Here is a 22,365-nt window from a genome sequence, read left to right on the forward strand (position 1 = left end):
GAAACTTGAACATTTTGTGTTGCTGTTTGTTTCTATTCTCGATGGTGTCTTTGGATATGGTTTGTATATTGTTGGGATATTTCCCCAGGAAAGAAGAAAAGCTTTTGTAAAGGAAATTTTGTGCGAAGCATTTATTTTATAAAGAAATAGAGCCAATTTAGTAGGGAATTGGTTTTGTAAGACGATGGTCTATGTTTTGCATGGATTTTATGATAAGTTTTGTTTCGAGGTCTGGGGTTCGTAATTTTTTCGGAGACCAAAAAGGCTTGAAAGTTTTATCAATTGAAGTTTTAATTTTATATTGATTCATCAAATCTATAAAATATTTTTGATTTGTAAAATTTTAACTTCGTTAAAAGTGCATAAATGTCTAATATAATTAAATTAAACTGGTATCATTTTAAAAACTTGATATTTATTAAGTAGTGAAATTGGTTTATTCTCTATAATGTTTTTTTTTTTTTTTACATTGATAAACCTTTTAACAGTCAATTTGGAAAGATGATGTTTTTTTAAATAGTTATCAAAAGCATTCGTTATATAGATATAAAGTGACTTTTCCAAAGCCGTTAAAATCACTTTTCACCTTAAAGTACGCAGTTATACTAACTACATTCCAACGCTTAAACGAGCCCAAGTGAACGAAAACAGTATCCACAATTCTGGAAAAATTAAAATATCGTATGAAAAATCACAATTTTGCTTTTAGTTTTTTTTTTCGATTTTCTACGAAATGATAAAAAATGATTTTATCTCTTTTTGAAAAGTCACTCCACACTTGCAAATATATGAATGAAATAATGAAATCTCATAGAATTACTTCCGTTTTTCCGAGGAATGTGCAATCAAATTTTCACATTAAATACTTTGTTGACTCCTATACCTAATGGCCTACGTTGTCTAAATTTTTAAATATTTGACATTCGACTGATTGTTTTTAGTTTTTAGTTATTTTTGTTCCAATATGACAATTTCAAACTTCTTGGATAAAGGCAACAATTTTAAAAGTGGGATATTGTGAAGAAGTTACGTGATATGGGTTTTGTTTGTGCTTGCCATTTTTCCTCATTTTGAACATGGTACAACAACAGTTTTATTATGACTTTCAGCACGAAAATGCAATGATTAAAATCAGTACAATCGAATTCTTACTTCTACCATATTTTGTAGAAACATACAATAAGTAAGGGTTAAAGAATGGACTAGGCTTATACGAATGCAAGGCTGAAAAAAAAATTTTATTTTTGAAAATCCCAGAAAATGTTTTCTCTATTTTTTCTCAAATAAATAAATTACTTCAGAAGATATAAAAATACAGACCACATGTCCTTTTAAATTGTCTTCAAATTCGGTGTGATGTTACACTTTTCCATGCGTAACAAATTTTACTCATCTGAATTATTCAGCAATAAAACAGTAACCGTTAAAATATTTTAATAATAGAAATAAAAATGTTACTCATACACCACAGTGACCTATGAAATTAAATCGCAAGCAAATAATTAAAAAATTTTAACTGACTTAATTTTTAAATAAGTATCAAAGATTTATTAAAATAATTATTTAAAGTTCAATATAAATTTAATTTAATATAAATTGTTGCAGTAACCTTATTCTGAAAAAAATGTTGTTCAAAATTTAAATCCATTTCGAAAATATCACCCGTCCTTTTTACTCATCGTTATTCACTAAAACATAACTGAATGAAATTTTAAACAACAACACAGAACAGAACACATTAAACACAATTTGGGGTTATGCAATAATTTTTCGAAGCTTTAATTTTCTCACCCTCATACAATCTCCAAACAAGAATTTGCCGACCGATTCCAAAAAGTTGCCGGCATCGAATAAAATTTTGAACAAAATTATATTTTAGAAATTAGAACAGAATTAAGGTATGCCCCCAAAATTTCCGAAAGTTTGATTTTAAGAAGAATTAAGACAAAATAATACTAAAAAAATATGAAATTAGGTGAAATATTATAAAACAATAATCATTTTTATCAAAAAAAAGCCCAATTTATTCAAACTTCATTTTAAGGTCTGCATTAAAAATTAGAAAATTTGCAAATCGCATACAAATTTAAAAATTTCCTTTTTTTAATGACGGCTTTAAATTTAATGGCCTAATAGACAGTTTTTATTTTTGTTAAAACACCTTCTCCTTTAAAAACACTTTTAGGCATTACGAAGAAAAGCTAGCAAAATTTATAACATCAGGAGAAAAAACTACAATCTTCATCGAAGTTTTCAAAAAATGCTAGCATTTTCATATTGAATAAATTATTTGATTCGAGTTGCATGGTAGTTTAAGGTGGGGGGGGATAAAAATTAACGAATATTTTTGGATTCACCAAATTGAGACCTCCGGAATGGCTTAAAACTTTTGTTGAGTCTCCATATCTGAAATCGCGACGCGAATTATGTTTCCTTATTTTTAGCTCAATACTACATGTAGACAAATAGGAATATAGGATAATTTTAATCATCAAAGCGTCTACGTCAAACTATCTTGAGTAAGAGTAGGTACTTTTTATTACTGTACTGTCATAGTGCAATTAAAAAAATTTAATAATAATCTACATTTTGTTTGCTTTCGTAGCAAAGAACACATTTTTGAAATGAAAACAAATTGTGGTGCTTTTTTTCCGTTCTAAAAATATTTCTATTGTTTGCAAACTCACTGACTGAATGATTGTTCTTTTATTTCAAAAATAAACTTTAACAATTAACTAATGGAAGATAACTGCCTTCCTGGAAAATGCTTTCAGTTTCAAAAACGCATTGTAGCATAAATTTCGTCTCTACTATTTTCCATTTAAAACTATTCCCTTTCCATTTTTACTTGCTCTATAGGGCAAGTATTGGTTTCGTGTCGAAAAAAAAATTGAGGTTTTAATCAAAACCAACATTATGATGATGGAGAATTCCGAAAAAGTGGGTCCCGCAATTCCGTCCGTGCGTCTGTGCGTCTGTGCGTCCATCTGTACACATTTCCACAGCCTAAACGGGTGGATGGATTTTCTTCAAATTTGGTACAGATGATTTTTATGGAATTCTGAAAGTTGGTTTTTTTTTTGTTTTTTTTATCTCGTTTAGAACGTACATATACCTCCCATACGAAAAAATACGATATTACGAATTTCTCGAAAACGGCTCTAACGATTTTGATTAGACTTTGTATACGTAATATTTAAAGCAGTGGCAATAAAACTGCATTTTTATTTTTTCTCAAAAAAGTCAAATAACAAAAAAAAATTTTTTTTCATTTAACAAAATTTTGCCCTAAATGTCGGCTCTTCCCCAATATCAATTTTTTTTTTTAAATTTAGATCCAGCTTTTAAAATCTACAAGTAGACTAAAATAAAAGTGCTTTGAACTGCAAGAGCAAGTACGTGCGACCCCAGTCGTGCATTTTATTTTTTTCATTTTTGTACTCAGGGTAAAAGTTTAGGCAGGTTAATTTGTATCATCAAAATATTCAATAGTAATCATTTCATGAATTTTGAAATTATTAACTTAGTATAAAATAAGATCTTTGTAAATTTTGTGAGAGTGAGGATATGAATCCATTTAATAAGTCAACAGGGACATTTTTTAAGACCAACAAAAAGGAACTCATTTTCCTCTAATAGCCCACAAAAGTATTAAATAGACATTTTATCACCCAACTTAAGTTCTAAAAAAAACATTTGCAGCATTTTGATTGGAGAAGACAACAATACGACCTTGAATTTTAATTGTCACAGTGGGAGTTAATAATAAATTGAATATGGGGAAGAAAATCCTATTTAAAAGTCGTATGCAACAAGTTGTTTGAAAAAAAGCTTTTTTTGGAATCACAGGGGAAATTTCCTTTTTATGAAGAAATGTTGATAGAAATTTCTTCCAGTTATAAAAAACAATTGAAAGGAGTTTGATGTGAGCCTTTCATCGAATCAACACTATAGATTAAATTCTAAAATATGAAAATAACTTTTGATGATGGATGAATGATGGGTTTTTGGGTAGAATAACAGCAGGTGGTTTTACCTGTTATTGAACTTATATAATTGCATTAAAAGGGTTATTGATGTTTTGACCTCTTAAAATAGATAAAGGAAAATGCATATTAAAAGTAGGTTGGTATGAAAAAAAAAAAAACAAATTCAATACTATCAGTTGGAATTCTTCAAGATTTTAGATTTCTAAGAATATCAAAGAAATACGTTGATATCGTAAATTTCCATACAATCAGAGTTAGTATAGTTCTATATCCATGAACCTTTTTTTTAAGACATATTTTATCTTAATGTTGCAAAAAAAGTTGTAGTTAAAGAATGAATGAGAGCATCACATTGGACTAAAATGTAGAAAAAGTTCAAACGTCTCACTGTTTGCAAGGTGTGCGATCAGTGAGACAGTCTTAGGTGAAACAAATTAACGAATAATTAGGTAATTGACAAGTTAATAATTAATTAATTTATGTTACTTTAACCCATTTTTTTCAAAAAAAATTACAAAAAATCAAAAAAAAAAAAACGAAAGAAAAAACGCTACGAAATAATATTGAAATCATGTTAAAATAATGGATTTTTTTTTAAATCTATGTCTCACTGTTTGCTTTTTAATAGAGTCTCATTGTTTAATTTTTGTCTCCAAAAACGACTTCTACCTGATTTTTGTGATATTAGGAAAATGGACAACTTAAATTTAATCGGAACAAAATTAAAACGCGCAGAATGGGAAATAAACTAGAGCTCTTGATTTCGACCGGGTAATACCCGTCCTCACAAATACCCGGGTACCCGGGTACCCGAGTTTTCGGGTATTACTCGAGTACCCGGGTACCCGGGTAGTTCGGGTACCCGGGTACCCGGTAGTTTCATGTATTATAATACCCGAATACCCGGGTACCCGGGTACTCGGGTACAATAAAGCCATTTGTTTGTTTTATTTGGAAGTGTTTGATTTAAGAGTATTAGGGCCATGGGATATGATGGGTGGAAAATTTTTTTTTTTTACCAAAAACCAAAAATGATTGGTATATTCTAAGCTACAATTTAAGACAATAAACACTAACATTAGGTGTGTTTTTTTGTTTATCTATATAGATTTTGTGCAAAAAAACGACATCGGGATTTTTGAAATCCATGCAAACATTTGGCACCACTGTACATACACTTTTGCAGCTGTCTGTCAAAAAAGCCATTACATCCATGTTAGATACAAAAAAAAATTTTCACAAGAAAACAAAAACCATTTGTATGGCCATGGCATCCATGTTGGATTCAAAAATTTTTTTTTCCAAAAAACCAAAAATCATTGGAATGTTCTTAGCTACATTTTAAGCCCATAACCATTAACATTAGTTGCGTCGTTCTTGTGGTATAAGCGTTTGAAGGTAGCCACATTGATTTTTTTTCGATTTTGAAAAAATCAAAAGTGGAAACTTTTTTATTTTTATTTCTAAGTTTTCGAAAAAACTGTGGTATTTTTATATATATATTTGTTCAACAATCTTATCAGGATCCATTTAAGACTTTGATCTGGAAAATGCATTGCGTATATCTCGAAATATTAACATTTCAATACAACCATGTCAAACTAATTTTTGATTATTTTTTTCTATGAGAGCTTTTTTCAAACCTCATTTTCTCCGCTTTTTTTTTTTTGATTTAATATTTTGGAAAATTTTTATGGATAAAAATCAAAATAAACAAAATGAAAGGTATCTTTGCACACGGCAAGGACCCTTCTCCGGTGGGAATAGTTCGGCCACCCAGAGGAATGGAGACGATGCGGATGTTGCGTCTTTTGCTTTTTGCTAGTAAACCAATTTAAAACTCTTTTTGACGACGATTCTTCGCTTTGACTGGAGAACTGTTTTGAGTTTAATTTTTGCCTTCAATCTTATACCTATGGTGTGTTATTTACCGTTTAAAATGCTCAGTATTAACAATTTTCCTAACAAATCCTTTTTTTTTCTTTTGATACCCGAGTACCCGGGTACCCGGGTATTCGGGTAACTAAACAACCGGGTACCCGGGTACCCGAACTACCCGGGTACCCGAATACCCGGGTACCCGGGTACTCGAGTAATACCCGAAAACTCGGGTACCCGGGTACTCGGGCGAGTACTCGGGTATCCGGGTATCAAGAGCTCTAAAATAAACGTTTTGACCCAAACAAGCGTTACCGTTACCGTACTTAGAAAAGAGAAAAATGGATTGTCTCACTGTTTGCACTGTCTCACTGTTCGCACCTTTCCCTCACTTTTAATTGCTTTTATGAGGTCAAGAGCAAAATAAATTAGCATTCCAAGAAAAACAAGGGGGAATTCATTTGTACAGATGGGAGTATAGTCCAGTGCATTTATAATTTGACCCAGCAGTTTGTACCACCCCCAATTTTTTTTTTTGCTCATTCGATAGAGAATTGTTTGAATATCATTACCCTGATTTTTCGCACTCGCGAAATTCACCTTTCGGCCGCCATCTTGGATTTTAGTTTTTGTTGTATATCTCGATTTCTATTTATTCTACATAAAAGTTGTGTATACAAGAAACGTAGGCAATTAAATTTCGCGTCTTTTATGTTAAGACCTTTTTTTTTGATATTCTGAATATTAAAAAAGTTACAAGCCTAAAAAGTTAAAAAAAAAAACCGAAAAAAATGACAATTTTAAAGTTTTGAGCACTTGTTATCAAAACTATGAAAAAACCTTCAAAAACCTACAAAAGTTATACAAAAGTTTCTTGTATACACAACTTTTATGTAGAATAAATAGAAATCGAGATATTCAACAAAAACTAAAATCCAAGATGGCGGCCGAAAGGTGAATTTCGCGAGTGCGAAAAATCAGGGTAATGATATTCAAACAATGCTCAATCGAATGAGCAAAAAAAAATTGGGGATGGTACAAACTGCTGGGTCGCCCATATATCGCACCCTCCTCAGTGCAAAAGAGCGAGAGCTCAAAAAAGTTCATTTCGAGAAAACGCTTCTGGAAAATACATACTGACTCTAAACTTTTCCCTATAATTTTCCATGGGACAGCAATTTCCATAATGTCCAAGCTCTATTACAAGAACCATTATGTTTATTTTGTAGTTTTAATAAATTTATTTTTTTAAATTGTTTAAATTAGGAAAGAGTTTGACTTTTAATATAGTAGGAATTGGATAAAAACAGTCATAATCTTTCGAATTTCTCGTTTACGTTAACAACAAGCCCTTCAAAAGAAAGATAATTTAAAAAGCAACATTTCCTCATCATTATCTAAAAAATGTCATTTTTTGACTTATCGCTCTTTTGCACTGAGGGTGCGATATGAACATCATAAATGCACTGGACTAAGTAATAAAATATTAATGACAGGGATGTTACGCGGTTTTTGAAGAGCATGCGCATGCTCTGCTCAGTAAAGGTTTATTTCTGAAAAAAGTGAGCTTGAAAAGCCGAATCCAAATATTTTTTTTATATAGATAACAATAAGGTCAAAAAGAAGAAAAATATTTTGCATTGATAAAGGATCAATATCAGTCTGCACATTGTTGGAAGTGACGGTGAACCCAAACTGATACAAATCTTTAAATAAATATAGACGTATGAGAAACGAGAACATTATTAAATTTATTTAATTATACTTTATACCCCTATAACAATCTTCTAAGAACTCAACGCAATTTCTGGTAAAAAAAATAATACCACCTAATAATATCACCTAAACTTCGAAAGTGCATTTGAAGTTTTTCTCGAATTTTTGAATCATATAAATCATATGAAACCCATTTGTTTTACGTGATAACTTTTACGTGATAACCTTTCATTAAATCGCTGAATACTCCATGCATGCGCACGATTAAGTATGACTCATTATCAGGTTCCAACTTCCAACTGAGTCTGTTAGCTGGCAGTGCGAACGCAAATTAATTTCATTTTAAAAACAAAGTCATATGTAGCCAAGTCCAACTCAAGATAGATAGTAATATGAGTCAACGTCAGGAAATTAGGTTTGTCAAACCGTTGGATGATTTTTGTCTTTTCTACCAGCAGTCCCAGGTTCGAATCTTAAGATATAGTCCAATACTTTTATTTTTTGTTTGCTTGCAAATATGTAATTTTTAAATTTTCTCATGCAGTTATGACGTTAAATTATCGCCCGTTAACCGACTTTACATACAACCAATTTTTAACAGATATTATAATTTATTGTTCATCGACCTATTGTTAACCCAAGTAAAAATTTTACTTGCATAAGGTCCATTTTCTTCGATTCGGCAAGTTATAGTTTGTATACGTTTAGTTTAAGGCTTACTTACGCAAATCATCCATTTTGAAAAAAGGAGGTCTTCTTAAGGCTATCTGGAATTGTTTAGAAGAAACCTTGTAAATATAAGTTAAAGAAGACCTTTATAAGACCTGTTTGAACCGTTCTAAAGAAGCCTTGTATTTTCAAGTGACAGAAGGCTTTCATAAGACCTGTTCCAAGAGGTTCTTGTAAGTATGCAATGTTTCCTCTCATAAGTATGCAATGTTTTTCGCCAGTAAGTATGCAAAGCTTTTATCCTGAAGATATGCAATGTTTGTAACGCTTTAGAAAAAAACATTGCATTTTTATGTGAGGTTTCAATTACCTCCCTTTTTCCACTAATCTTTAATATTCGAGTATGGTCTACTGGTAAGGTGCTGGCTTGGTATGCAGAGGTACGTGGGATCGATTCCTGGCTGGTGCATGTGAAAATAAAAAAATGTGTTCTTTTTCAATTAAAATAATATTCCTACCATTTCAGAACAACAGAAAAAGCAGTAGAATTTCCGAAAAAGGAGAAAAAACAAAATGGAAGAAATGAAAAAAAATAAAATAAATTGAAATAAAATAAAATAAAAAGTAGAAAATGCAAACAGAAAAAATCAAATGAAAATAAAAAAAATTAAATAAAATTCAATAAATTCCTTTTTTTTATGCATAAATTCAACATTTTCTACACCACCTTCAACAAATTCTATAAGGCCTTATTATAACATCCTACGCAAGTGCATTAAATAAACCCTCTGCATCAGGAAGACCTCCGTAAGGCCATTTTAAGCTGTTTGTCACAAGCTATTAGCTTGTTCATCACCTGTGAAGGAAAGTCCTATGCAATTTCGGTAAAATGCGCCAAAATGATTTGCATAAGACCTGTCCTAGGATTATTATTAATTTATTCCTTATTAAATTATTCCTTTGAAATTGAAAAATACACAATAAATCTATGGATAAAATACACCATTTAAATTATTCTGATTTATAATTTGAACCAAAGTTTATTTTTTAACCTTAAATAGTTTGATGAATTAAAATGTTAACTATTTCTTATGAAATAAGTGAAAATAAATTATTCTCTATCACAATACAATTAACTAATGATTAAATATGAATTTGAGTGCCTAATTAAAGAACGAAACAAATTCCATCTACTGATTTTAGATACTACCCCGTCTAAAAATCGAGCGCCTCAAAAATTTCAATGAATTAATGATTTTTTTTTTCGATTTTAAAAATCAGTTTTTCAAAAATAATAATTTTTTTGTTGTTTTTACATTTTTTTAGAAGCGTTCTCTTATTATAATATAAACGAATCGAAAAAAAGTAAGAATGCGGGATAATTAGGCCGATATAGTACTATTATAGTAAAATAATTAATCGCTGTCTTCATTATGTAAATGGCGGCCATGGAAAAATATGACGTCTCCCACTTATGCAGTCTGGTGAATTTTTTTTCCACAGGGTGTACTTCCTACACCAAAGAGAGTGCACAAAATATACCGTTTCGGTTCATTTGAGAATCGAATAATTTTATGCACCAATAATGGTGTATTATAAAAACAATTGAATATCGGCGTATTTTTTGCACGGAATCTTAAAAGAAATGTTGAAATTTTGCACAGAAAAGATGATGGTATAATTTTTATACCATCTTTTTTGATAAATACACCATTTTATTCAAATTTCTCAATTTTACACCAAAATTAATGATTTTACACCAATTTATACACCAGTGTGCTACTTGAGCTTGTTATGAAAGCCAAAAAATAGCTTGGATTGACCCTTATGAAAGCTAAATTGTTACTTGGGAATCGCTCGTCAAATATTAATTTTTCTTTGTAGGTACTTCATGTTAATTTGTTTGTGCACTTATGATTACGAACACACCAAAAATGAAGCTTAAATCGTTGGTATAACTTTTGCTTTGAAAAAAAGATCTGTCGAAGCAACCAACATATTGAGCACTTGTATGCCTCTCGGAAAAGGGTCGGTCCCAGGGTCTTTTGCTTTGTTCGGCCCATTTTGACATTTTTTGACAATACCAATCTAAGCTAATGCAATCATTTAAAAAAAGTTTGCCTACCTAAAAAAGCGGTAAAGCAAAGACACTGCTATTTCAATATTTGGCCTTAAACTATTGTTTTTCAACCAATGCCTCATGTGAGACGGTAGTAAGCTTATTAAAAAGGTTAAAACTTTGCACATGATAACCCGAAGTATACCTACCTCCCAATGCAAAATATAATTTTAAGCTTTTGCGCGAGGAAGCACGGAAGTCTATTCACTACTTGGGATTCAAATTTTTCATAACATTTTGTTTTAAGAAACCAATTCTTAAAAGTGTTTTATAAAGTCACTGTGGCGTATACGTACTTTTTTTAAATATACCATTTTTGTCCGTGACTTAATATAATGATAATATTGTAAGGAAATAAATTGAAAAATTAGTTAAATCAAGTTCAAGTATTAAAATTAAGAGAATCTTAGAAAATGTTAGTTCCAATCTACAGCTAGATAATATTTCCAATAATGAACAAATATTCATATCTCAATTAGTAGAATCAACTCAAATATAAAACAAAAAACTGATTTTATGATATTTGCGAACTACCCACATGTTTTTTTTTTTTCCTTTCAGCCATCCAAAAAACAAAAAATAATAGTACAGGAAAGATAGACATTTTCGTGGAACGAAATATAGGACGGCTGAATTTTTCAAATCTGAAAGAGGGGTATTAGAAAAGCTTAAGTCCTGGTTTTCGGGACGCCACCCCCCTGGCGAAATCCGCCATTTTGGAAAACGCGAATCGCTCTATATCTTCAAAACTATTTGTCCTAGAGAAATGGTTATTAGACCAAAGTTCTTGGAAATTTAATTATCTTTTTCTTTGTAATACATTATTATTCTGAGCGGGCAATAGTTTTGAGGTTATGTTGTTTTAATTTATTTTTTTTCGGTTTTTTTAAGATTTAAACATTCCCGGTATTAGTTACATAATTTTTTAAACAGTTAAAGTTATAGACCATCAAATTTCCAATAATTTGATATTTTTGAATGTCATGCGATGTATGAGTCGAAAGTTATTGATCATAAAACTATAGTCTAAGTACAGGAAAGTTAGTAAAAAAACAGGCATTTTGTGGAACGAAATATAGGGAGGCTGATTTTTTCAAATCTGAAAGAAGGGTATTAGAAAAGCTTAAGTTCTGGTTCTCGGGATGCCAACCACCAGGCGAAATCCACCATTTTGAAAACTTGAATTGGTCTATATCTGCTATACTATTGACTTGACCGAATAAGTTACTCAACCAAAGTTGCAGGCAATATAAATATCTTTTCTTGTACATGCACTGTTTTTCAGCGAGGACAACACTTTTGAGGTTATGTTGTTTTATTTTTTATTTTTTCGGTTTTTAATTTTTCTCAGTCTCTATGATGGAAACATAATGTTTAGCATCATAAAAGTTGGATTTTGACTTAAAGCAAAATATGTGTACCACAATATTCTAAGTTTACCGGTACCCACCTTAATAACTCCCTCTCATATCATTTGTTTCTTGTTTTTACGTTACATAAAAGATTTAGCCTTTTTTTCATATCTTATGCAAAAACCATTGACCATTGACCTATTATATATGGACTGCCAGGACCAGGTTCAAGCTATGGTGGCGCCGCTTGGTAGGGCAGCGGGAAATAGTAATTTGACATCTAGTTTTGTCACTTTTGCTTGTCAAAAAAAAAAACAAGAATTTAATTATTTGCAGAAATTGTCAAAGAAATTTTGTTTCCCAAGAATAAAAAGGTAACAAAAAATTAAAAATATATTAATATATTCTTTTCAGAGTTTTATTCCAAGTTTTATAATTTAAATTTTTATTCTATTCTTTCATTTCAGAAAACAATTTAACAAAAATGGACAATCAAATCAGTTTTACCAGCAGCAACTCAATAGGAACCCTCTAAATCTCTCAAAAGAAAATCGGACTCTCCAAAGGCAGCAGAACTCCAAACCGAATATGCAGAATAAGCCACACCCGAATTACGGGATGAGTTTTACATCAAACGTGAAACGATGAGACATCAATTCATCTGGTATTCCAGGAGCAGGAATAGTCGTTGTACCCATCTTGGATCATCGGCTGCAGCAAGTTACTCTTGATGGCAATGCCAGGAGGACATCATTGGAACATCAAAAATAACCTTGGGCAAAATGAAACCTGCTCATGTTGTGGCTGGATATATACACAATGTGTTGTGGCTAATGGAATACCAACCAGCTCTAACTGAACACCTGATACAGGTGTTGGTTCAAAAACTGCTCATTCTTGATGTGAATGCACCACGAAGTGAAATTGAAGAAGCTGAATTTGAGGAAGAAAACGAAGACGACATGGATGATGATGAAGATATTGACGAGGAAATGTTTAAAATGGAAGATGCAACAAGAACCACAACAACGACGCCACAAGAAACTCGTGAAATTCTACCAATGACCCATCCAACCGCCCATACTTTTGATATGTGTATGGAAAAGATGTATTCATTCTTTGATCAATTCAATCCAAAGAAAGAACTAATTGGAGATGAAGGTGATAAAATCCTCAAAACACTTTCTCATGCTCTGGAGTCATAACACGCATCATGTACAATTTTTAGTATTTTATTCTTGTAGTTTTAAGGTAAGTTCCATACTCTGAAATGTTAGAAAGAAATATAACTTTTTTCTTTTCTTAGAATATCCTTGGAGAGAAATTTCTTGAATTTCTTTGGAATAAAATGAAAGATCCCAATAAATTGGCAATAATACGGATTAAATCATCAATGTCTGACGATGAGCACATTGAACCGCCCGCCTTTAGTCCAGCTACACTTGGTCTACATCGTGTCGGTACCTTGCCACCTCCAAAACCTCAAACCTCACAACCAATTCAAATGTTAAATGCTCGTGGAATGCCCGTTCGCATTCGAAAACGTAATCGTCTATTCTTTGACGATGAACTGGTAAATGATAACAAAGCTCTTTGTGTTAAGCAATCGCCTCGCAAAATTACCATACCACAAAAACAACCAAGCACACCAGTTAAAACTCCATCAAAAGCTTTAAAAAAGAGAAAAACAATCGGCGGTACACGTTATGTGCGTTACGAAGAAAAGCAACAAACACCTCCCGAAAAACGTTCTCCTAGCAAATACTTTTCGTCCCCGACAGCATCAACATCACGAAATGCACTGATACCAGCCGACAAGCTTATGGAACAACAAATCGGTTTACGTTTACGAAATTTGCTTAAGCTACCCAAAGCCCAAAAATGGGTTATATTCGAATGGTTCTACTCATTTGTAGATAAGCCTCTTTTTCAAGGTGAGAACGATTTCAAGATTTGTCTTAACAAATCGTTTGCAAATCTGAAAACAAGACAACTTACACGCCCCGAATGGCAAAAGGTGCGAATGTACAAATGTAACAGCTCGCCTGCGTGTACCTCAAGATGTAGTGGTAGTGGCGTTGATGCATTCGACTCCCTCAGCTCTACTTATCGGGTGTCTTTTAATCGCAACGGCTCGGCTTAAGCACTCACTCAATCCCCAACTTTGAAATTGTATCAGATAACTTCTTTGAAATGTTGCCGTTGACCAGCCTCATGCAAGACTTCCGACCACGTTATCTAAATGGCAATCTCATACACACTCCCACAAGAAGTGAAACTCTTTGAATCGCAGTGATGCATTGTTGGGCCAACAGCAATACGACAGTCCGTTCAAGAATCCAGTTATTGAACGTGATACTATCGGTGGCTTCCTAGTGAAGCTATTAGAGACCATTGTTCGATTGAAGCGAGCAATTGCTATAAAGAAATCTAAACTAAATCGACTGAAAGAAATGAATTCAGAAGCAGAAATTAAAAATGCAGCAGCAGCTGCATCATCTTCTTCATCGTCCGGAGAGGTGAAAGCTGGTCTGTTGGATAGCGATAATGTTGAAGTGTTTCAAAAACACGTTCAAATCCATTTACACCATATTCGACTTGGCACTGGTCAATTGGCTATGTCACCGAGCATAAATGTGCAGCAGCACAATGCAACTTTGACTTTAACTTTACTTTAACTAACCAAAATCTATTTAATTTTACTTTTGTTGTATATTCAAATTTTCTATTGAATTAAACATATTTTTTTTCTATCCCCAAAGAGGCAGTTTTTTAAAGATTTTTTTTTTATTGAAGAATCATTAAGTTAAGAAGAAAAGAAAAAGTATTTAATCGTCGTTTTCTTCTTCACTGCTGCCTTCGCTGGATTGACCTAGCCATTCTATGAGTTTCTGCAATGGTGCTTTCAACCACTCTGAATCATCATCCAACTCATTGTGCCACATGCGGATAGCTTCTTCAGACACAAATTCCTTATCATAGAGATAATGAATAATCTGGGCAACCTTGGCTCTCAGAGCTGGTTGTTCTTCACAGTATTCCTAAAAGTTTTAAAAGCAATAAAAAGAAAAAAAGGTCAAAATCTTTTTTTAAGAATACAAAAACTTCACACACGACTTACCTGAATTGCCTTCAAACAATCCAACATAGTATCATCGCTTTTTATATTATTTGAAACAACCATACCCAAGCGACCCAATACCTGATTGTTGGCACTTAAGACATTTGTTGTTGTTGCCTCTTTAATTGGATCTAAACTGAATACCGCTTTGACGATATTGAAATTTACTTCCTTTAAAGACAGTACCTGGGTGACCGAGCTTTGCTCGGTATCCTTAAATGATATAACTTTCAGTGAAAAAAGTCAAATGTAAACAATTTTTTGGAGTAGGTTTGAGTTTGCAATGACCAGTTTTTTCGCGGGTTACAAAACACCACATTCCCACTTTATAATCCAGTTTATTTAAGTTGGAATATACGATCAGCAATGAATAGAAGGGTAACAGGAATCTGCATTATCGAAAATGTTACAGCAATGAGATCCCTTTTTGTTCAAATTTTCATTTACAGGTCAGAAAGTTTTGGATGGTGAATATAAAGTTAATCTTTTTTCAAGTTTAGCCTTGTCGGCAAAGCTTAGTATGAAGAAATACTATTTTTATCCCTGTCTCTGTTTTGTTCTGTAGCAGTGGATGCTTTGCTTTATTTCTTTTTTTTCTTTCTTATACAGGGTGTCCCAAAAGTAATGGATCAAACGAAATATGCTGATTGTGGAACTTAAGGGCTCTCAGAATTTGGAACCTTGTTCATAGTGATACCAAATCAACAAATTACTTCAAAGTTTGAATACATGATCAAAAAGTCATGAAGTAACAAAATGAAAAAGAATAATGCGTAAAACATGGAACCATCCCTCAAAATTTTATTGAAATCGTTCCAAATACTTCCAAAATGTTGTATTTGCCTAGAGGACCAAACCATCAAAATTTCATCGAAATCTTTAAAGTTGTTACCAAAAAAAATTCGATGTTAAAAAAGTGGGCGTGGCAGTGGGCGGATTTTTCCCAAAAAAAAATTCCAAAACTTTTTACTCGCTTAGATAAACAAACCCTGAAAATGTTATCGATCTCGTTAGAGCCGTTACCGAAAAAACTTATATGTTAAAAAAGTGGGCGTGGCAGTGCGCGGATTTTTCAAAAAAAAAACTTCCAAAACATTTTACTCGCTTAGAGAAACAAACCCTGAAAATTTCATCGAAATCGTTAGAGCCGTTCCCGAAAAAACTTATATGTTAAAAAAGTGGGCGTGGCAGTGGGCGGATTTTTCCAAAAATACTTCCAAAACTTTTTATTCGCTTAGATAAACAAACCCTGAAAATTTCATCGAAATCGTTAGAGCCGTTCCCGAAAAAACTTATATGTTAAAAAAGTGGGCGTGGCAGTGGGCGGATTTTTCCAAAAATACTTCCAAATTTTTTTACTCGCTTAGATGAACAAACCCTGAAAATTTCATCAAAATCGTTAGAGCCGTTGCCGAAAAAACTTATATGTTAAAAAAGTGCGCGTGGCAGTGGGCAGATTTTTCCCAAAAAAAACTTCCAAACATTTTTACTCGCTTAGATAAACAAACCCTGAAAATTTCATCGAAATCGTTAGAGCCGTTGCCGAAAAAACTTATATGTTAAAAAAGTGGGCGTGGCAGTGGGCGGATTTTGTCCAAAAATACTTCCAAAACTTATTATTCGCTTAGATAAACAAACCCTGAAAATGTCATCGAAATCGTTAGAGCCGTTCCCGAAAAAACTTATATGTTAAAAAAGTGGGCGTGGCAGTGGGCGGATTTTTCCAAAAATACTTCCAAAACTTTTTATTCGCTTAGATAAACAAACCCTGAAAATTTCATCGAAATCGTTAGAGCCGTTCCCGAAAAAACTTATATGTTAAAAAAGTGGGCGTGGCAGTGGGCGGATTTTTCCAAAAATACTTCCAAAATTTTTTACTCGCTTAGATGAACACACCCTGAAAATTTCATCGAAATCGTTAGAGCCGTTTCCGAGATCCCAATTTTATATATATTTATATATATATATATATATATATATAAACAATTTTAGCTCGTTTAAAGTTATAAGATATTGTAGGCATAGCGAGATGAGTTGATTTCAAGAATCAAGAAATCCGGATTGGATTTGAGTTGAATTCCACGAACCAAAGAGTCCAAGACTTCGGATAAAAATACTGTAGATGAGGTGCATGCAAGAAAGGAGCCACGCTATGATTAGCAGGAATATAGTTTCTATTGGTACAAGGTGATTACTATTTGCATCATCAGGTATTGGAGAGCCTTGGTGTGAATCATCATCTTCGTCACTGGTTGTTGAATTGTAATCGCTTTCGTCCGCATTGATTAGATGTGATAGTCTCATCATTTTTGGAATTTCTGTTTTTGTCGATTGCGTTGGTAATTCATCTTCTGAATCGGATGCGAAGAGCTAGCTTCTGTGTCGTTGTTGAGGATGTAAGCTTTGACTCCGATTTTTTCTGTTTCATCTGTGTAAAAACTAAATGGATGATTCAATTCATCATAAATACTTTTTTAATAACTTACCATTTTCCCCATGAGCTTTTTTAACAAGAACTTTCTCTATATTCGACTTCTGTGGAATAACACAACCATCGCCAACCACCGAAACCAAGATAATTGATGATTAGCTCCGATTTTCGCTCCAGGCTCCACACCACAAAAACTTTTTGGCTGTTCGGGCGAGGGCATTTTGACGTCCTTCCATCCAAAACGATTCCACGATTGCATCTGAAAAAAAAAAACAAAATGAAAATTATTGAAAAAGGAACATTTAATTTTTTTTAATAATTTCGATTAATAATAAATTGAAATAAAAAACATTTTCCAACACGATTCAATTATTTTACCTCGATATTTTATTTCGAACAAACATTTTAAAATACTTTTTTTTCCTGAAAGAATTCTTTTCTTCCAAAACGTCAAAAAGTAGACTTCAAAAAAGACAGGTGCTACTCATTTTTATAACAAAAATATGTAGATGGCCATAGTTTCTATGTACAAAAATGGTAGTTCAAGCCATCTGACGGAAGATGTCGCTACACTAACTGAGTTCTATTTACCACTTTCTTCCACAGGCGCTAGTAATCATTGAACCACATTTTCAAAAATTTTGTATGGAAACGAGAATCAACTAGCAGTCCATATATAATAGGTCAATGCCATTGACCTATTATATATGGACTGCTAGTTGATTCTCGTTTCCATACAAAATTTTTGAAAATGTGGTTCAATGATTACTAGCGCCTGTGGAAGAAAGTGGTAAATAGAACTCAGTTAGCGTAGCGACACACACTGGTAAAAAGGGACTTTTTAGGTGGACATTACTCATAAACTGCATTAATATTGTAAATTATCTTCTTCAAGTGCTGAGGTTATGTTTATTAACTGTAGAGGACTATTTTCTGCAGATTTTAATAATAATTATTAGTTAGTTTCTACATTTCACTTTTACTCGAAATAGAATTGAAACATGTATTTGAAAATTATCTTATTGATTTTATTTATTTTCGAAGTTATAACTAATAAAAAAAAAACTATTGCGATCAGTAAACTCATTTACTTTACTTCTGCTTCGATATCAGCTGAAATGGTTTCGAATAGTTTTCGAAAAAAATTAACAAAATTGATCGAAAAATCTATTTTAATCGGATTTTCATTTTCTATTTAATTTTAATTGATTTCTGACACCTATTGTGCACTCAATCCAACTCCAACTGGCTTTCGATTTTTATCTTTGACCATAAAATTAATGTTCTTCATATGAATATGCTTCAAATAAATGTACAAGACAAAAAAATGTGAGAATAGATAATTTTTGAAATTCTTAAAGACTATAGGTGTTTGAAAGGTATATATAAAGGTACTTATATTTCTTAAATAGATAAAAAAAATATTAAATTGGCTAAAAATTGACGAATCTGCAGTTTTATTTTCAATGTCGAAGTGAAGTCAAAATCGTGCTTTTTGAAATCATTTTGAATGCTTGAAAACAATATTGATTTGAGAAAAATAAAGTTAGGTATATACCAAAAGTTATGTATTTCTAATTCGTCTTAATAATTGAATCGTTTATTTTCAAAACATGATAAGTCCACTTTTTTTCAAAATTCGTTTTTTTAACTGAATATGTTCTTGGGGTATAACCACACCTGCCTTCAAAATATAAACCATCTACTCAGTCTATATTCGATTTTACAGCTAAGCGAAAAATTTTTTTATTGTCAAAACATGATAAAATTCCCGGACTTATCATCATTTGAAAATAAACAGCAACTTTTTTACGAGTAATTGACTACAAATAAAGAAGCTGACTATTGACTCAAAATCTTAGGTTGAAAGCGTCTTTCAAGTAAAATAACTACTCGAAACATTATATTCTATTCCCAAATGCAATTGTTTGATAGTCTGCGGCTTTAAAAAAAATTTTCATATTAATTTTAAAACTAAATTCACATTCGTTTATTTTCAAAGTATGATAAGTCCAAAATCGTTTTTATTTTTTATCTTTTGAACTATCGCGATATATCGGTCCAAAAAGTAAATACCAAACGATAATCTGTAGCTAGGTAAAAGTTCTACAAAATATATTTTTTATACATTTAGCCACACTTAACAAAAGAAAATAGAACGTTTTTTTCTTCTCCTGAAAAATTTGAAATCATGGACTTATCATGTTTTGAAAATAAATGATTCAATTATAATCAAAACTACATATTTTTGAATAACCTAAATCCATTTGAGCTCATGCGCCGTTACTTGTGTCACTAATTATTAATTAATTAAATCATTCTGTAAAAATGACATTTTCAAAGAAAATTTTCAATATAGCACGCTTATGGTTGTGTATGGCTTGAAATATTACCGGTGTGTAATCTATATGAATTACTCGTCCGGGCCACGAAAACCGGAAGGTGGGCAAAGGTGGGCAAAAAAAGTTACAGAACTTTAAAAAATTGTATAGACGCTTAATTCTATCAAATGGTTCTCCAGTGTTTATTGGGTATTGTTTACAAAAAATTCTTTAAGTGTTGCATATATACATATAGTGCTGAAAACTCTTGACAATTCTCAAAAAAAATAAACTCGGTTGAAAACAAACGGACCTAAAACACGTTATCTTAAAAAATATGCATTATTTTCAAAGTCCTGGAATCATCTTTTGCTTGGAAAAGACTGCTCTGTTAAGCTAGAGAAACTGCCTCAAATGAAATAAATTGGGTGGTTTCATAGCTGTCAATCATTCCTTATAAATGTGTAAAGTCCAGTTTGTCTCTTAATTGCCTTCAAATTTCAACCAAATGTCCACCTAGATGGAGCATTTTTACCACTGTGCGACATCTTCCGTCAGATGGCTTGAACTACCATTTTTGTACATAGAAACTATGGCCATCTACATATTTTTGTTATAAAAATGAGTAGCACCTGTCTTTTTTGAAGTCTACTTTTTGACGTTTTGGAAGAAAAGAATTCTTTCAGAAAAAAAAATTTAAAATGTTTGTTCGAAATAAAATATCGAGGTAAAATAATTGAATCGTGTTGGAAAATGTTTTTTATTTCAATTTATTATTAATCGAAATTATTAAAAAAAATTAAATGTTCCTTTTTCAATAATTTTCATTTTGTTTTTTTTTTTTTCAGATGCAATCGTGGAATCGTTTTGGATGGAAGGACGTCAAAATGCCCTCGCCCGAACAGCCAAAAAGTTTTTGTGGTGTGGAGCCTGGAGCGAAAATCGGAGCTAATCATCAATTATCTTGTTTTCGGTGGTTGGCGATGGTTGTGTTATTCCACAGAAGTCGAATATAGAGAAAGTTCTTGTTAAAAAAGCTCATGGGGAAAATGGTAAGTTATTAAAAAAGTATTTATGATGAATTGAATCATCCATTTAGTTTTTACACAGATGAAACAGAAAAAATCGGAGTCAAAGCTTACATCCTCAACAACGACACAGAAGCTAGCTCTTCGCATCCGATTCAGAAGATGAATTACCAACGCAATCGACAAAAACAGAAATTCCAAAAATGATGAGACTATCACATCTAATCAATGCGGACGAAAGCGATTACAATTCAACAACCAGTGACGAAGATGATGATTCACACCAAGGCTCTCCAATACCTGATGATGCAAATAGTAATCACCTTGTACCAATAGAAACTATATTCCTGCTAATCATAGCGTGGCTCCTTTCTTGCATGCACCTCATCTACAGTATTTTTATCCGAAGTCTTGGACTCTTTGGTTCGTGGAATTCAACTCAAATCCAATCCGGATTTCTTGATTCTTGAAATCAACTCATCTCGCTATGCCTACAATATGTCTTTAAAGGAAGTAAATTTCAATATCGTCAAAGCGGTATTCAGTTTAGATCCAATTAAAGAGGCAACAACAACAAATGTCTTAAGTGCCAACAATCAGGTATTGGGTCGCTTGGGTATGGTTGTTTCAAATAATATAAAAAGCGATGATACTATGTTGGATTGTTTGAAGGCAATTCAGGTAAGTCGTGTGTGAAGTTTTTGTATTCTTAAAAAAAGATTTTGACCTTTTTTTCTTTGTATTGCTTTTAAAACTTTTAGGAATACTGTGAAGAACAACCAGCTCTGAGAGCCAAGGTTTCCCAGATTATTCATTATCTCTATGATAAGGAATTTGTGTCTGAAGAAGCTATCCGCATGTGGCACAATGAGTTGGATGATGATTCAGAGTGGTTGAAAGCACCATTGCAGAAACTCATAGAATGGCTAGGTCAATCCAGCGAAGGCAGCAGTGAAGAAGAAAACGACGATTAAATACTTTTTCTTTTCTTCTTAACTTAATGATTCTTCAATAAAAAAAAAACTTTAAAAAACTGCCTCTTTGGGGATAGAAAAAAAATATGTTTAATTCAATAGAAAATTTGAATATACAACAAAAGTAAAATTAAATAGATTTTGGTTAGTTAAAGTAAAGTTAAAGTCAAAGTTGCATTGTGCTGCTGCACATTTATGCTCGGTGACATAGCCAATTGACCAGTGCCAAGTCGAATATGGTGTAAATGGATTTGAACGTGTTTTTGAAACACTTCAACATTATCGCTATCCAACAGACCAGCTTTCACCTCTCCGGACGATGAAGAAGATGATGCAGCTGCTGCTGCATTATTAATTTCTGCTTCTGAATTCATTTCTTTCAGTCGATTTAGTTTAGATTTCTTTATAGCAATTGCTCGCTTCAATCGAACAATGGTCTCTAATAGCTTCACTAGGAAGCCACCGATAGTATCACGTTCAATAACTGGATTCTTGAACGGACTGTCGTATTGCTATTGGCCCAACAATGGATCACTGCGATTAAAAGACACCCGATAAGTAGAGCTGAGGGAGTCGAATGCATCAACGCTACCACTACATCGTTAAGACAAATCTGGAAATCGTTCTCACCTTGAAAAAGAGGCTTATCTACAAATGAGTAGAACCATTCGAATATAACCCATTTTTGGGCTTTGGGTAGCTTAAGCAAATTTCGTAAACGTAAACCGATTTGTTGTTCCATAAGCTTGTCGGCTGGTATCAGTGCA

General features: G+C 32.4%; 2 protein-coding genes, 1 long non-coding RNA gene and 1 pseudogene across 4 annotated transcripts; 2 read left to right on the top strand and 2 right to left on the bottom strand.

Moving 5' to 3' along the window:
• Window positions 1-12,003: 12,003 nt before the first annotated feature.
• LOC129918853 (protein lin-9 homolog) lies at window positions 12,004-14,500 on the top strand (annotated as a pseudogene).
• LOC129918855 (translation initiation factor eIF-2B subunit epsilon-like) lies at window positions 14,481-15,020 on the bottom strand. The gene is made up of 2 exons (XM_055999598.1): window positions 14,845-15,020; window positions 14,481-14,764 (listed from the first exon to the last, which is right to left on the bottom strand). Exons 1-2 carry the CDS (start codon window positions 14,905-14,907, stop codon window positions 14,552-14,554), a joined length of 276 nt encoding a protein of 91 aa, XP_055855573.1. The 5' UTR covers window positions 14,908-15,020; the 3' UTR covers window positions 14,481-14,551.
• A 1,834-nt stretch (window positions 15,021-16,854) lies between these two features.
• LOC129918856 (uncharacterized) lies at window positions 16,855-17,696 on the bottom strand. Of its 2 annotated transcripts, XR_008773012.1 has the most exons (4): window positions 17,654-17,696; window positions 17,331-17,534; window positions 17,040-17,272; window positions 16,855-16,960 (listed from the first exon to the last, which is right to left on the bottom strand). It is a non-coding gene; the product is annotated as an uncharacterized LOC129918856 (long non-coding RNA). The 2 variants fall into 2 exon arrangements; XR_008773011.1 differs by having other exon boundaries at window positions 16,865-17,272.
• Window positions 17,697-20,291: 2,595 nt separating this feature from the next.
• Window positions 20,292-21,598, top strand: LOC129919901 (translation initiation factor eIF-2B subunit epsilon-like). The gene is made up of 5 exons (XM_056001003.1): window positions 20,292-20,323; window positions 20,445-20,648; window positions 20,707-20,939; window positions 21,019-21,305; window positions 21,386-21,598. Exons 3-5 carry the CDS (start codon window positions 20,828-20,830, stop codon window positions 21,596-21,598), a joined length of 612 nt encoding a protein of 203 aa, XP_055856978.1. The 5' UTR covers window positions 20,292-20,323; window positions 20,445-20,648; window positions 20,707-20,827.
• Window positions 21,599-22,365: the final 767 nt, after the last annotated feature.

Source organism: Episyrphus balteatus, chromosome 4 (assembly GCF_945859705.1).
Source record: "Episyrphus balteatus chromosome 4, idEpiBalt1.1, whole genome shotgun sequence".
NCBI classification, from domain to species: Eukaryota; Metazoa; Arthropoda; class Insecta; order Diptera; family Syrphidae; genus Episyrphus; species Episyrphus balteatus.

Bases quoted from the DNA above. Each gene is read 5' to 3' on its own strand.
- LOC129918855 (XM_055999598.1), bottom strand. From the start codon at position 14,907: ATGGTTGTTTCAAATAATATAAAAAGCGATGATACTATGTTGGATTGT. The intron at 14,765-14,844 runs GTAAGTCGTGTG...TAAAACTTTTAG, and splicing joins ATTGTTTGAAGGCAATTCAG to GAATACTGTGAAGAACAACC.
- LOC129919901 (XM_056001003.1), top strand. From the start codon at position 20,828: ATGATGAGACTATCACATCTAATCAATGCGGACGAAAGCGATTACAAT. The intron at 20,940-21,018 runs GTAATCACCTTG...CCTCATCTACAG, and splicing joins AATACCTGATGATGCAAATA to TATTTTTATCCGAAGTCTTG. The intron at 21,306-21,385 runs GTAAGTCGTGTG...TAAAACTTTTAG, and splicing joins ATTGTTTGAAGGCAATTCAG to GAATACTGTGAAGAACAACC.